A 15,179-nucleotide genomic window follows, 5' to 3' on the forward strand; every position below is an offset into this window, starting at 1 on the left:
GGAAACTGTTGTACAGCCCATAATATAGGTCAAATTTTATATGAGAAATCTTCCTGGAGAGTAAAGCAGGGTTTTGAAGAATGCCATATTTGAGGTTAAACAGTTGGGGTTTTGAAATTAATTTTAGGTATACTGCCAGAATGTAGGTCCCTCAGGGCATGGTGACATTCCATTTGTTTTATTTGCTGATATATCTTAAATGTTGAGAACAATTATTGATACATAGTATGTGCTCAACAAATATTTCTTTAGTGAATACATAATGATTAATAAGAACTTGGATTTTATCATCAACAATTGCCATCACCCTCTTTGAGCTTAGAATGAAAAATTGGGATGTTGATACCTGAACCACAGATTTACTATAAAAATTAAATAACACAAGAAAAGCATTTAACAAAGTGCTTGTCACAGAGTAAGTACCCTTTAGCACATCATCAATATTCAATATTAACAAAATGATAGAAGCTATAGCAACACTCTATTTTGTTTAGAGATTAATACTTACAGCAATAAAAATAAACCCATTTTCCTTTGGTAGATCTTGCATTATCAGAACAATATAAGTTTGAGTATATATGGTAAAACAAACATCAAGCACACAAGCTATAGAGAATTTTCAGTCCATCACCAATTCCTGGAGCCTGCTCAAACTCATGTCCATCAAGTTGGTGATGCCATCCAACCATTTCATCCTCTGTCGACCCCTTCTCCTCCTGCCTTCAATCTTTCCCAGCATCAGGGTTTTTTCCAATGAGTCAGTTCTTTGCATCAGGTGGCCAAAGTACTGGAGTTTCAGCTTCAGCATCAGTCCTTCCAATGAATATTCAGGACTGATTTCCTTTAGGATGGACTGGTTGGACCTCCTTGCAGTCCAAGGGACTCTCAAGAGTCTTCTCCAATACCACAGTTCAAAAGCATCAATTCTTCAGTACTCAGCTTTCTTTATAATCCAACTCTCACATCCATACATGACTACTGGAAAAGCCATAGCTTTGACTAGATGGACCTTTGTTGGCAAAGTAGTGTCTCTGCTTTTTAATATGCTCTCTAGGTTGTTCATAGCTTTTCTTCCAAAGAGTAAGTGTCTTTTAATTTCATGGCTGCAGTCACCATCTGATTTTGAAGCCCAGAACAATAAAGTATGTCACTGTTTCCATTTTTTCCCCATCTATTTGCCATGAAGTGATGGGACCATATGCCATGATCTTAGTTTTCTGAATATTGAACTTTAAGCCAACTTTTTCACTCTGCTCTTTCACTTTCATCAAGAGGCTCTTTAGTTCTTCTTTGTTTCTGCCATAAGGGTGGTGTTATCTGCATATCTGAGTTTATTCATATTTCTCCCAGCAAACTTGATTCCAGCTTGTGTTTCATCCAGCCTGGCATTTCACATAATGTACTCTGCATATAAGTTAAATAAGCATGATGACAATATACAGCCTTGACGTACTCCTTTACCAATTTGGAACCAGTCTGTTGTTCCTTGTCTAGTTCTAACTGGTGCTTCTTGACCTGCATACAGATTTCTCAGGAAGCAGGTAAGAGAGTCTGGGATTCCCATCTCTTTTAGAGTTTTCCACAGTTTGTGGTGATCCACACAGTCAAAGGCTTTCATGTAGTCAATAAGGCAGAAGTAAATGTTTTTCTGGAACTCTCTTGCTTTTTCAAAGATCCAACAGATGATGACAATTTGATCTCTGGTTCCTCTGCCTTTTCTAAATCCAAGTTGAACATGCAGAATTGCATGGTTCACGTACACTGAAGACTGGCTTGGAGAATTTTGAGTATTACTTTGCTAGTGTGTGAGATGAGTACAATTGTGTGATAGTTTGAACATTCTTTGGCATTGCCTTTCTTTGGGATTGGAATGAAAACTGACCTTTTCCAGTCCTGCGGCCACTGCTGAGTTTTCCAGATTTGCTGCATGTTGAGTGCAGCACTTTAACAGCATCATCTTTCAGGGTTTGAAATAGCTCAACTGGAGTTCCATCGCCTCCTCTAGTTTTGTTCATCGTGATGCATCCTAAGGTTCACTTGACTTCTCTACCCACAGGTGGAGAATTGTACTTGTCTGTAAAGTGGAATCTTGCCTCCCTCCCTTCCTTCTTTTTTCCTCCTACCAACTTCTCTGTCTTTCTTTTGTTCAGAGAGCTTTGGTCTTATAAAACATTTTGTTGAAGGGCTGAGTTCAGAGAAGGGAGAAAATTATGAAAAAGCCAAACATTCAACAAACCAATCTTCTGGGTTCTATTATTCTATTGAATGACTTATCTTTTTTTTTTTAACTTCAGGTTGTATTTGAAGGGTCACACTGGGACAGCAGGAAAACAGAGCAGCCTGATCTTGCATGGTGCTGATTTCAGCACTAAAGATGCTGATAATGACAACTGCATGTGCAAATGTGCCCTCATGCTAACAGGAGGTAAGTCCTATGGGGCCAGTCTCTAAGTTATGTTTCATTGGTTTGAGGCTTGAGGTTTCTTATCTGTGAGAAAAGACTATGATCTTCTGGTCAGGAAACTTAAGAGCAAGTCCCTAGAGATCATTTTGCTCTGCCCACTAATTTACCACATGTTCTTGTGCAAGACATTGTTAGCATATTTAGAAGTTTGCCTCCTCCCCCAGCATGTATGGTGGGGGTGTGCTAAGCTTTGTTCTGAATAAATTCTTAAACCTCTTAAAGTCCCCCTTATCCTACTTTCTAAATACTCATAATGATCCCTGTGGTGGAATAAACAACAATTTGAATATTCAGTATACAGAAAAAGCAAAACCCCAAACTTTCTTACAAAATGCTTTACAGCTGTGTAATTGATCGTTCTATTGAAATGGAGTCAAGAGGGAAGAGAGGTGTAGCTAGATCTAAAGTTTTGCAATTCAGACTAGCTATACCAGTGCTTTTACATTATAAGGTATTGACCTCTGCAAGACATTTAGTTGGTATCAGTTCAGTTCAGTCGCTTGGTCATGTCAGACTCTTTGCGACCCTGTGGAGTGCAGCAAGCCAGGCTTCCCTGTCTATCACTAACTCGTGAAGCTTGCTCAAACTCATGTCCATTGAGTCAGTAATGCCATCTAGCCATCTCATCCTCTGTCGTCCCCTTCTCCTCCTGCCTTCAATCTTTCCCAGCATCAGGGTTTTTTCCAATGAGTCAGTTCTTTGCATCAGGTGGCCAAAGTACTGGAGTTTCAGCTTCAGCATCAGTCTTTCCAATGAATATTCAGGACTGATTTCCTTTAGGATGGACTGGTTAGATCTCCTTGCAGTCCAAGGGACTCTCAAGAGTCTTCTCCAACACCACAGTTCAAAAACATCAATTCTTCAGCATTCAGCTTTCTTTATAATCCAACTCACATTCATACACGACTACTGGAAAAACCATAGCCTTGAGTAGACGGACCTTTGTTGGCAAAGTGACGTCTTTGCTTTTTAATGTGGCATCTAGGTTAGTCATAAGTTTTCTTGCAAGGAGCAAGCGTCTTTTAATTTCATGACTACGGTCACCATCTGCAGTGATTTTAGAGCCCAATTTAGCTGGTATAGGAGATACCATTAAATAATATATACCACTGAGTAAGAGAGTTTATCCTCTTTCACTTTTTAAAAATTTTTTCTCACCTTGTGTGTCAAAGAGAAATTCTCAATTTAGTACTAGCTTATCTATACTTTTTCAGCACTTAATAATTACTCTTCTTAGCAAAGAAGGAGAAAACTCTTCAGCCTCAGTCTCAAGACCCTGGTAAGGCAATAGCATCTACCTCAAATTAATTAAAATGTTTTTAATTTTACTGAGTTTTATGTCTCCCTTTTATTATAGAAAGTGGTGCTGATTTCCTCTTTAAAGGAATGATGTAAACTTTGCATTTTAAAAAGGATTCACAATATTTTATATTTAACAAATCATTGATTTCAAGAAAAATAGTCATTAAATATTAATAAAAGTTATAAATGGGCCTGGCAAAAAATGCTCGTGAAGTTGATAAATGACTAAGTGAAGTCTAAGAAACACTGAATTAAAACCTTATGGCAAATGATGTCGCTCAAAATTGTTCCAGGCTCTGGCATAAAAGGAGTTGGCACCAAGCAAAACTGCAAAGGAAGCTTTTTCCCGATGTCTCTCTTCTCACAGTTTCAGAGTTGTTTCCCTCTCTTAATGGAAGAGTAATCACTCCCACCTTTAACTATTCTTATCCTCTGTTTTTTATCCTGTAACAAACTTAAGCTACTAGAGAAAAAACTCTCTAAATCTGACATTAAACTTCTCCAAATATAGTATTACTATCTTTATTATTATCTTCCTTGAATCCCAAACCAACTCTGTGAGAGACACAAGGAGAAAAACTCGAATGTCCATTTTGTACATAAGGAAAACAAAAGTAATTAACTATTCATCATTTTATCCTTAACATCTAGCTTGATAGATTGTGGCACATAGGAACTCAATAAAACATGTGTTGCGTGAATGAATGAATAACCATCTTGGAACCCTTGAAATCACTTTCAGATTTTGAAACCAATGAAATGAATTTTTTTTCTCATTAGTTAAGAAAGCATGAAAGAGTATAGAGGGAACATTTTGAAAAAATCTTTCCAACTTCATCACCATTCCCAGGCCCTTCATTACTACCACTACCAAATCACATCCCATTTGGATTCCCATCCACTCCACTTATAGTAACATCTTTTCAACATCAGACTGGCCTTAGCATTACCAAAGCCAGCTTATTATGATTCTGCCTCTGTCATATCCTCCTCCTTAAGCTTTAAAAATGCCATTTTGACATCACATTCAGAAGTCTTTTATATGCAATTTTAGCTGTTAAAAATTTAGAATATTTTGAAAATGTTACCCACAGGTTAGGTTTTGAACTTTTTTTTCCTAAAAGAAAATACCTCTTTTTATTACCTCTGTGATCCTTTAAGTGAGATTATCAGCAACTTTATACAAGGACAAACTGACTTTGATTGTACTTTTTTTGCCCACTTTAATATAGATGTGCACTTCATTTTCTCCATGTCTGTTTTTACAGATATTTTTTTCTTATCAAATAAATACAACACATGAAAGACCAACAGTAAAATTGTTCAAATGTTTACTTAGAATAGTGTTCCAATATGTTCATATTACTGTCATAATAATGAAAATATAGAGCAAAGCAAAGAGGAGAATGCATCTCTTGGTTAATGATGAGAAAACTACATTGCTCAGCATTGTGATTTTATTTCTGCTTGAGATGATTGAACTTTGTCATGTTCTTTCATCCATAATCATTCTTGGACCTATTTCTTACCCATCAATAAACACATATATTGAGGAGAAGAAATTTCTACTTATTGCTTGGGCTGGAATAGTCTAAGTAAATATGTTTCTGTAATAAACACCACTACCCTATCAAATATCCTTTTAAAAGAATCCAGGTCTTGCAAAGTGATGCACTCTGCAAAACTAATATGTGGAATTTAGATAGCTAAGAACTGGGGTACATAAGGGTGAATGTCAGTGACAGTCCAGGTAACTTGAGTATTATCTGAAACTTATGTTCTACTTAACTACCCCCACACGACCACCACTCTAGATTCTCTGTCATGGTTCACCTTAGAACCATTTTCTCCATCTAATGATTTTTTCCTCTCCTTTTAAAAAGTTTGTATTTTGACTTCTTACATATTTAAAATCATCTCTTAAGCAGATAGATTTCATACTATTTGAAACTAATAATTCTTAGTTCTCTGTCATCATCAGTTAAAGCTTTATCTTGTTTATTTATATATTTTCCATTGTTTCCTCTAAAAGAAATTAAGGATAAAGTTAGATTTATTGCCTGCTTAACCGTCCTAAATAGTTTTCTTCAAGTACATGAAGGGATTTTTGTTGGAGAAGGTGGTATTGTTGTTACCCTATCTATCAACAGCTGAAAAACAAGAGATAGGCTTAATTAAAAATAGAAGGTATTTCAGCTAGACAGAAAGTAGAACATTTTGTTCTTCCTTCTTCCTAACATCTTAACTTCCTTCTATTTACATAACATAATTTTAAGGAGTAACTGTTAAGAGTCAACTACAATTAGAAAAATGAGCAAGACAGAATAGCGCTTGTATTTTTTGAAGAAGACCATCAACAAAAAGTAAATGATAAATACACGATTTCACATTATAGCAAGTTCTGGGGACAAAATATAGCACGTGATAGTTATTAGAGGAAGGGAAAAGTGACTTTTGATGGAGTTTCCAGGAATCAAAGGCTGGAATGTGTTGCCAGAAAAGATTGTGGAGGTCTGGTTATGGACACCTTCAAGAAAATATGCAGGTAGTTATATGAGAGAGTTTACATATGCACGTTCCTGTAGTTGCCAGCCTACATAAGATTGTCTCCTACGTTTTCTTCTGGTTCTGTGATTTTGTTATTCTATGTACTCTTAGTGGCTACAGTAGAGAAAAACAAGTAATATTATTTTTCAGTTTGGTTGTAGTTCATTGTTAGTGGAAATATTTGCATCAGTAGAAATAGATACCACAGTGTTTTATACCTCCTTTTCCAGACATAAGGTACTTATTTCTACCTTACCAGAAATTCTTCCAATTTAAAAACTGAATAATTTTTATGTTTTATTACACTGTTGTTATGGGACCATACCATATATTTCAAAATCAAAATTGCCACACACATTTTCTATGAAACTGACCTCTTAATTAATCATTAGAGATGATTTGTTAGTGTGCCTTTATTATAAACCAGGAATATCTATGTTCTGTGATTCACTGACCTTAGGAAAATGTGCAAGTTTTGTCCTTAGGTTCCCCCTTTATATAGTATATTACAACAAATGTATATATTTCAGTAGTGGGAGGGATAAATTTAAGAGATGATTATAGGAAATATTTTCTTAGTCTCACAGGAGAGCCCTTCTTGTACCCTCATGAACCCAAGGAAAGAATCAGTTTTATTATAAACTTAATGTTTTCCCTATTATTTAATATTTACAAAATGAAAATGTAATATCAGTCAACACATGCTTTTGTTTATATGGATTTATTGTATTAAATATAAATATGCAAAAAACTATGACTCAAATTATGAAAATGAAAACCTTTTCTCATTAGATTTTTACATGCAAAGAAAACATGGGCTTTGGTACCAAATTAGTATTCTTCAAAATATATTTTTCTAAAATTCTGCTAGAAACTATAATTACTCAAGGTTACTGACCAAAAGAAAAGAAAATGACCCCTAACAAAATATGGTATTGTTTTACATTCTTTTTCTTACCTTTTCTTTCAACACAATTTTTTTATTTGGTATCTAATATAAAAGCTATGTAAAAATGTGACCTAACCCTCTGCAGAAAGAATCTGTTGTGGTAGAAACTCCAATCTGTTTTCCCACGCATAAACTATGTCAGTCGACAGACAAGACTTTGCTAAAGCTAACAAGGGATGTTCTCAGTTCAATTCTAAAAGACGGGATAAAGTCATACACATAAATTCTTAGTACACCCTCGAACTTACCAGATGCTAGCAGTAGAGAGTTGATAAATACTTGCCTTGCCTGCTATATAACCTTGAAGAAGGCAAAATGGAAGAAATTAACAGGCTATTTAACTGGTTAAAGTGACAAGATCTTTGGGAAAATGTAATCATCTTAGAGTTTTTGATAACCATTGTCAGATAACTGGCATTCCCTAGGTTTTAAGGCAAACATGTTGAGAGAAAAGATCCATATGGATAATTTAAGATTAACCACAGATATCTACATTGCATTACTGTATTTCAAAGCAATTTCTTATTTAGTGCATAAGCCTGTTCCACATAAAATGTACATTTCTTGAAGGCAGGGACATCATGCTCTCCACCATTGTGTCTTCGGGGCCTAGCATAGTGCTTGTCTCACAAGATGTGCTTAATAAATTTTGGTTAAATGCATGAGTAGGCTATCAGATTCTGAAAGGACATTGTGAAATCACAAATGATCTTGGTGAAAAGACATAAAAATAAATGAATGTGAATATGAATGTGACTTTTTCATGAACGTAGATTTAAAATGCCAAAGTATGTATATGTCTTCCCTGGTGGCTCAGTGGTTAAAGATCTGCCTACAATGCAGGAAACCCAGGTTCAAACCCTGGGTCAGGAAGATGTTTTGGAGAAGAGAATGACTACTTACTGCAGTATTCTTCCCTGATGGCTACTTACTCCAGTATTCTTGCCTGGAGAATTCCCTGGACAGAGGAGCCTGGTGGGCTCCAGTCCATGGGGTCGCAAAGAGTCAGACACAGTCTACTGAGCAACCAACACTTTCACCTTCACATGTGTATATTAATTTGCATGCACACACATGGAACAAAGGGATGAATATTAAAGACTAGAGCCAAATTTTAAGAATAACCTAACCCCAGAAGACTAAATTCCATATTGGAAAACTTTTGAGTGTTAGGTTTATAACTTTCAAATAAATTTGAACATTCTAACTGCAGAATTTAGGATTATATTCCTGTTCTCTGGGAGGAAGTTTATATTTATTGGAAAAAGAAAAAATAATATCAGAAAATGTCTCTTAAAAGTTAAATTTGGAAAAAAGTGAATAAGAACTGATAGGCCTATAACACAAGGCTGCCACCAAATCTTAATAGTTGATGAAAATAGCAAAACAATTTTGTTTATATTTTACTCTAATAATAAGTAATATAGTGAATATACATTGCACTCTTAGTGTATAACAGTCATTTCTGCATTATCATAAATGACACACTTATAGTTTAAAGGACACTTCCATTAACCATTCGAAATAGAGATCTTTGGTGAGAACTAAGATATGGAAGACTTAGCTAAGTTGCTTAAGGTCACAGAATTGATGTCGGAGGATTTGAATATGACTTCCAGATAAGCCATTACCTTATCCACTCCTTCTACTGCCATTCTTAAAAGAAACAGCACTCAAAGACAAGAATTTAGCTCTGTTTTACTGTTTGTGGCCCATTTTTGTGAGGATTTCCTCACTTAACTAGTTAAAAGTAAAATGAAGTCCAAGGGAGGAAAGAGGCAGTAAGAGAATACCTAAAGGATTAAAATGAATTCAGAATTACCAGCCAGGATAAACAACTTTCTATCTATGGAACAAAAAGAAGAGAAAGGGGAAAAAAGCCAAGTCCTTGACTTGAAGGGGGTATGGGATGAAATGACAGAAGGAATGCAGAGTTCTGGAAGGATCCTTCGGCTCCGCACACAAGAGCTTGCAGCTGCTCCTTGAAGCTAGTTGTGGGTAGGAGCCGGATTTGTACCCATGAAATCAGTGGGTGATTTTCATGATGGTCCCGATGATCCCTGTGTCATCAGTCAGTTTTTTCAGCCTCATCCTTAGTTAGTGATAAAAGAGGAAGATTCTTATTCTCTGTGCCAGTTCTTTTGCATGTTGCTGATTAGAAAGAAATCCATAACCACAGATAGATCTTTTTATTTTGCTGTACTTTTTACCTTAGAAAAGAAGTGTTGAGAGACATTTTGTTTAGGATCAGAAGAATTTGAGAGTTAGGTTTTCTGACTTTCAAATAAATTTGAACTTCCTGAGTACAAAGTTTAGAATCAAGTTCCTGTTTTCTGGGCAAAGTTTCATGTATTGGTGATAAAATGTGAATTTTCTGCTTCAAAGATAAAAGACTCAAATGATTTTTCAAGGCCTGGGAAGCCCAAGACAGTTATTCCAAAACTAAATTTTAATGAGTTAAGTGTAAATGAATTAGAAACATGCTTCTCAGATTTCTTATTAAAATATACATAAGGTTACAGGTTATGAAGAAAAATGCTTGGCAAAGTTCATCTCAGCAATTGCCAATCTTAAAACATTTAAGACATTTTATCAGTTGTCCCAACAGCAGATGGAAGCTGCCGCTCCCTTCCATCCTTTGCTTTCATTGCTAAGTTCTTTAGAGCTTAAAGTGCTTCTTCTAATTAACTTCTTTAACATATTGCTCATCTATCCCCAGGCACTTATAGAACAAAGTACAAAGCTGGTATCGCTCCAGAATTTTAGAATATATTTAATTCAGCTATTTGATATCTAATCGGAGAGGAAATGCAAACCCAGGCATACTCCTTTATGTGTTCACAAGGATACCTTCAATCTACGCAAACTTACATTGTTCTGAGGACCCATGAGTTCATATGGTTAGATTAACCAGGAGTAACCAGGAGCTTGCTGTACTTTTTGCCTGCTTTCTATGAATATGCTTTAAAGCCACTTCTTTTCAGGATTTATGTTAAATGACCAGGTCATGCTTAATTTCTTCAAAGAGAGGTAGAAAGTGGACCAACTTAAATATTTGATACAAAGAAATTCCTTGTTGTTCCTTGTCAGAAAAAACAGAAAATACTTACTTGCATACAGATAACTAGTTTTGCGAACTTGAAGTTCAGAGTATTTTATAAAGGACTGCTGCTGCTGCTGCTGCTAAGTCGCTTCAGTCGTGTCCGACTCTGTGTGACCCCATAGACAGCAGCCCACCAGGCTCCCCCGTCCCTGGGAAGAACACTGACACTACAGCTGAACTTGTCATGAGTAATAATTGCCCTTTCATTTTATTTTTTGCCATCTCTGTTTTTTAAATTGGAGGATAATTGCTTTACAGTATTGTGTTGGTTTCTGCCATACATCAACATGAATCAGCCGTAGGTATACAAATGTCCCCTCCCTCCTGAACCCCACTTCTATCTCCTGCTCCATCCCACCCCACCCCACCCCACCCCTCTAGGTTGTCCCAGAGCACTGGGTTGAGCTCCCTTTGTCACAGAGCAAATTCCCATTTGCTATCTATTTTACATATGGTAATATAAATGTTTCCAAGCTATTCTCTCAATTCGTCCCTCGTTCTCCTTCCCCCACTGTGTCCACAAGTCTATCCTATATATCTGCCTCTCCATTACATGCAGATTCTTTACCTCCTAAACCCTAGGTAAGCCCATAAAACCCATATTAGGTAGTGTTCATTTACAACATGAACACTGAACAACTGTACTCGTTTGAATCCAAATTATTTTCATATTTCTCTAATTAACCCTACCAAGCAAATAAGTAAATATGTTGGCACTGATGACTTGGCCTTCATTATTAAATGATTGTGATGATCCTGTAAGATCTGATTCTTTTTATTCCTGCTCTAAAGTTTATGCCTGCTTCCTAGATAACTTACAAAAGAACATTTAGATAGGCTTTTAGAGGCTTTAACAGTGTACCATCTTATATGATCTCTGCACCTGTGCTGTGAAAATGATTGATTTATGAGCCACATCTTAGGAATGAGGAGGTAAGTGACTATGTGACATTGGAAAAGTTCCTTAAATTGTCTGAGCATCAGGGTCTTCATTTCAGTACTTGCCACATAGGGTTGTGTGGGGAATAAACTGAGAAAATGCATATAAATATTTTAGCGGAGTCCTGATACATATTAACTGTTCAAATATCGAATGTTACATAAACTATTGCCTAAGATCCCTTAGCTATTAACTGGTGAAGTCAGCATCAAAGTCAGGGTCTTCTAATTTCTGCTCTGGTGCTCTAGGCTCCCCATTGCCCACAAGAGCATTTTTAAACATACAATAAAAACCTCCATGTTCTTGTTCCCGTTGGTTTTGCCAGCCCTTTGTTCTCCAACCCCTTACCCACTGGCATTGCAGCCAAGCCAAGCTGCTGGCAGGCACTCTCTCCTGCTCTGCCAGAGTACGTAGTGTCTTTAGATAATCTCTTTCCATCCTGTGAACTCCCACCCATCCTTCAGGATCCAGATCAAGTGATGAGTGAAACTTACAGACCCACAAACAGGACACTCTGCCTCTGTCCCCAAGATTTTCTTCATCTCTGTTAAATAGCTATCTTCTCATTTAACAGTTTGTTTCTCTCTTACACAAAACTGTATACTCCTTGAAGTCAGGAATTTTGTTTTACTCAACTCTGACCCTATGTCTGTCCATTGGTTAGTGTTTGTTGAACTGATTCTAGGTTCAGTTTCCTCCCCTTCATCATGCTGCCACATGTGCTCAGGGTGGCTTTGGTAGACCACAGTTAAAGAACAAGGGCTCTAAATATTTAATTAAACATTTAACCTGGCAGATCTGGTTCTCTTGGTGAAATAATTGGTTCCCATTCCTAGAGAATGTTCCACTTGTTCACCTGATGATAGACACATAGACTGGATAAACTATAAGATTTTCCACATTGTTTGAATTTCCACCAAGATTGCCATTTTTCCACCTTCATTTCCTGCAAGTCTTTTCCTTGGCCACTGGATACCACCAACTACACTGATGTTCTTTTAGTCCCTAAACACCAAACTCTCAGCTTCATGGCCTTGGCATGTGCTCTGCTTTGCTTAGTAGAGTCTTTCCCCATCTTCACTTTGCAGTCTTCTCATCTGTCAAGTTTCATTAAATATCAACTTCTTCCATGAACATGAAAAGTCAAATAGGTCTCCTATTAGTCTCCTTCGTAGCCCCCTGATTCTAACTCCCCCTTCCTCTTCTCTGTTTCCTCCTCCCCTCATCCTCTTCTTCCTTTTGCCATCATCATTTCCTAATAATCTGTAGGTATTTTATTTATTTGCTACATTTTTTCTTTTGCCTGTTTGTCACATTGGAGGTAAACTCCGTAAGAGTAAGGACCACATCTGTCTTGTTGAGTGTTGTATGACAACACTTCATGAGGATTATAAGAGTAGCAGGCTACTCTTGCTCTTGTTAACTTTGACCTATCCCTACTGGTCTCCTTTCAGTGTCTACAAAATGCCTTTCTTCTTACCCGGGAACATTTTCCCACTTTACTCATTAGGAAGGGTACATAAGATCAGTTTATCCTATCCCCTCATGTGTCCCTACTTTTTCTTGTTTCTTTCCAAAGTTCACTGTAGTTTCCCAATGAATGTATTCTTCAGCCTGTGCCCTTCATTGTCAGGCTATGTTCCAACAGACGTCTGCCTTCCCACACTCTTCAGAACTCTTATGACTTTCTATAAACCAAACAAATCCACACACTTTTGCTGTGAGTATCTTAATGTAACTTGGAGGATCCTTCTATGATTTGTAGTAGTCCTCAACAGTAGAGTAACTGTGCTTGCTTTAGAGACCATGGTGGATATTTGAAAGACTATGAAAGGCTCGTTAACATGATGGAAGAGTGCCTCAAGAAGGTCATAGAAAAGGAGGAGAAAGTTAAAATACTGAAGCAATCAAGTTGAGTTTCATTTTGTCCTTTAAGAGTGTTATGGGTAAATAAATTCCCTAATATCAGAATGCCTTTTTTTAAAATATAAATAGCATATTTTTACTGGTTGTACTTACCAAAAAAATTTAAAGGAATTAATCTTAAGAAGAAAAAGGTGGAATTTTACAGTTTCCTCCTTCCTTGCCAAATAAGAACTTTCTTGTCCCCCGTGTTTTGACTATATTAACATCTATGTTGTTTGCATACAGTTGCTAAAACATTAAATACAGTGTCTTTCCAAATTCATTGACATACCTTACTTTTTCCTAGTATGAGTTAGTGATTAATATAGCTTGTTAGGCCTCTAGTATGACTTTATAAATACAACCCAGCTGTATTCACCCTCCAAAATTGAAAAATGAGAACTAGTTTTTCTCCATTTAACTTTTTCTAAAGTTTCTGCAAGATGATGCTCATGTTACAGTTAAACATCAGCTGTACAGCTTTCTCTTTCTTTAGCTATTAGTCCCTTAGGTATAACTCTGTAATCAAAGGGAGGTCAACTGTATCCAAATACAAATATGCCAGAATGTCTCTGGCATAAATCTCTCCCTAAAGATTTTAGTAGTATTACTTCAGAAGAGAGGGGGAAAAGTACTATGTTTTATCTAAAAGCTAAGAACTTAATTCATTTAAAAAATGAAGTACTGAGTTATCCTTTCAGAGAGCTATGTGAGCACAGGATCTATATGTTACTCATCAGTTTTCTTTTTACTAAGTTTAGAAAGAACTTTGATAATCACAGGAAAACATGCTGCTATATAGGAACTATGTGGTTACTCTCAATGAATGCTTCCCATATTGCTATAAACTGCAGAGAGGGTATAGCCGTCCAAATTCATAGTTATTTTCTGGTATCCAGTTAATTTCAGAAGCAGCTAAGGGCCAGTAGGCAAAATTATGAATTACATGGAGGACATTTCTTTCTGTTTAGATGTTAGCTGTCCAAGCTTCTGAACTTCATTGCTAATAATTAATTCTATTTCCAATAACAGGCTTCAGGTGGAATGCCTCTGAAGGGTTTGATTTTACTTACCCTTTGTACAAATCCAGGCCTGACTAGATCGTATCTTGAAACCCAAATGTTTCCCATCATTACATTGGGAAATGAGTCCCAATGGAGTGACACTGAAAGCTTATTTTCATGAGAGCATTCCTCTTTCTGATTGTACACTGTCTTTTGGATGCTATTTAAAACAATTTCACTACCAGGAACATATTTTTTGAATACCTCTGATTTGCAAATAATCATAAGTATGAATGTTTCCCTTCAGTAAGTGGCATGAATTTCCAAATGTTCAATTTACTTATGTAATTGTTTCTTCTCCTTCTCTTTCATTATTAACTAATTTTTCAGGCTGGTGGTTTGATGCCTGTGGCCCATCCAATCTAAATGGAATGTTTTATACAGCGGGACAGAACCATGGAAAGCTGAATGGAATAAAATGGCATTATTTCAAAGGGCCCAGTTACTCCTTACGTTCCACAACTATGATGATTCGACCTTTGGACTTTTGAAGGCATAATATCAGTCAAGAGCAATTAGAAAAGCCACCAAGAAATCTGGAGAAGCCACCAGATGAGAAACTGCTTGAAAATTTCTGAAGCAAACAATATGGTCTCCCTTCTAGCAACAAGTAGCAGTTATGTGAAGTCACCAAGGTCCTTGACTGTGAATTTGGAACCTTTTGAGTTCACAAAGTCTCTGCTTGGGATGATTGATTGTGTTCATACGGCTTGACTATAGACTGTCATTCACTGTCATGCTTTTAAAAGGGAAGAAACTGTTAAGCTCACTGTGCTTCAAACTACTACTGGATTTTATTTTGGAACTGTGGTAGCCAGATGATAAATATGGTTTATTTCATGTAAAACCAAAAAAAAAAAAGAAAAAGAAAAAAGAGAGAGAAGAAGAAAATGAACAACAACAAA

At 36.5% G+C, this 15,179-nt stretch overlaps 1 protein-coding gene across 2 annotated transcripts in view; it reads left to right on the forward strand.

Annotated features, from left to right (window-relative positions):
• The window catches only part of ANGPT1 (angiopoietin 1), a 298,667-nt gene extending 283,894 nt beyond the window's left edge, over positions 1–14,773 (forward strand). For both annotated transcript variants that reach the window (XM_068983506.1, XM_068983505.1), the window contains exons 8-9: positions 2,295–2,425; positions 14,605–14,773. In XM_068983506.1, coding sequence (XP_068839607.1) covers positions 2,295–2,425; positions 14,605–14,765 — 292 coding nt within the window. In that variant the 3' untranslated portion in view covers positions 14,766–14,773. The remainder of the gene's footprint in view (positions 1–2,294; positions 2,426–14,604) is intronic.
• The last annotated feature ends 406 nt before the right edge of the window (positions 14,774–15,179 follow it).

The sequence above is a fragment of the Capricornis sumatraensis genome, chromosome 11 (assembly GCF_032405125.1).
Source record: "Capricornis sumatraensis isolate serow.1 chromosome 11, serow.2, whole genome shotgun sequence".
NCBI lineage: Eukaryota > Metazoa > Chordata > Mammalia > Artiodactyla > Bovidae > Capricornis > Capricornis sumatraensis.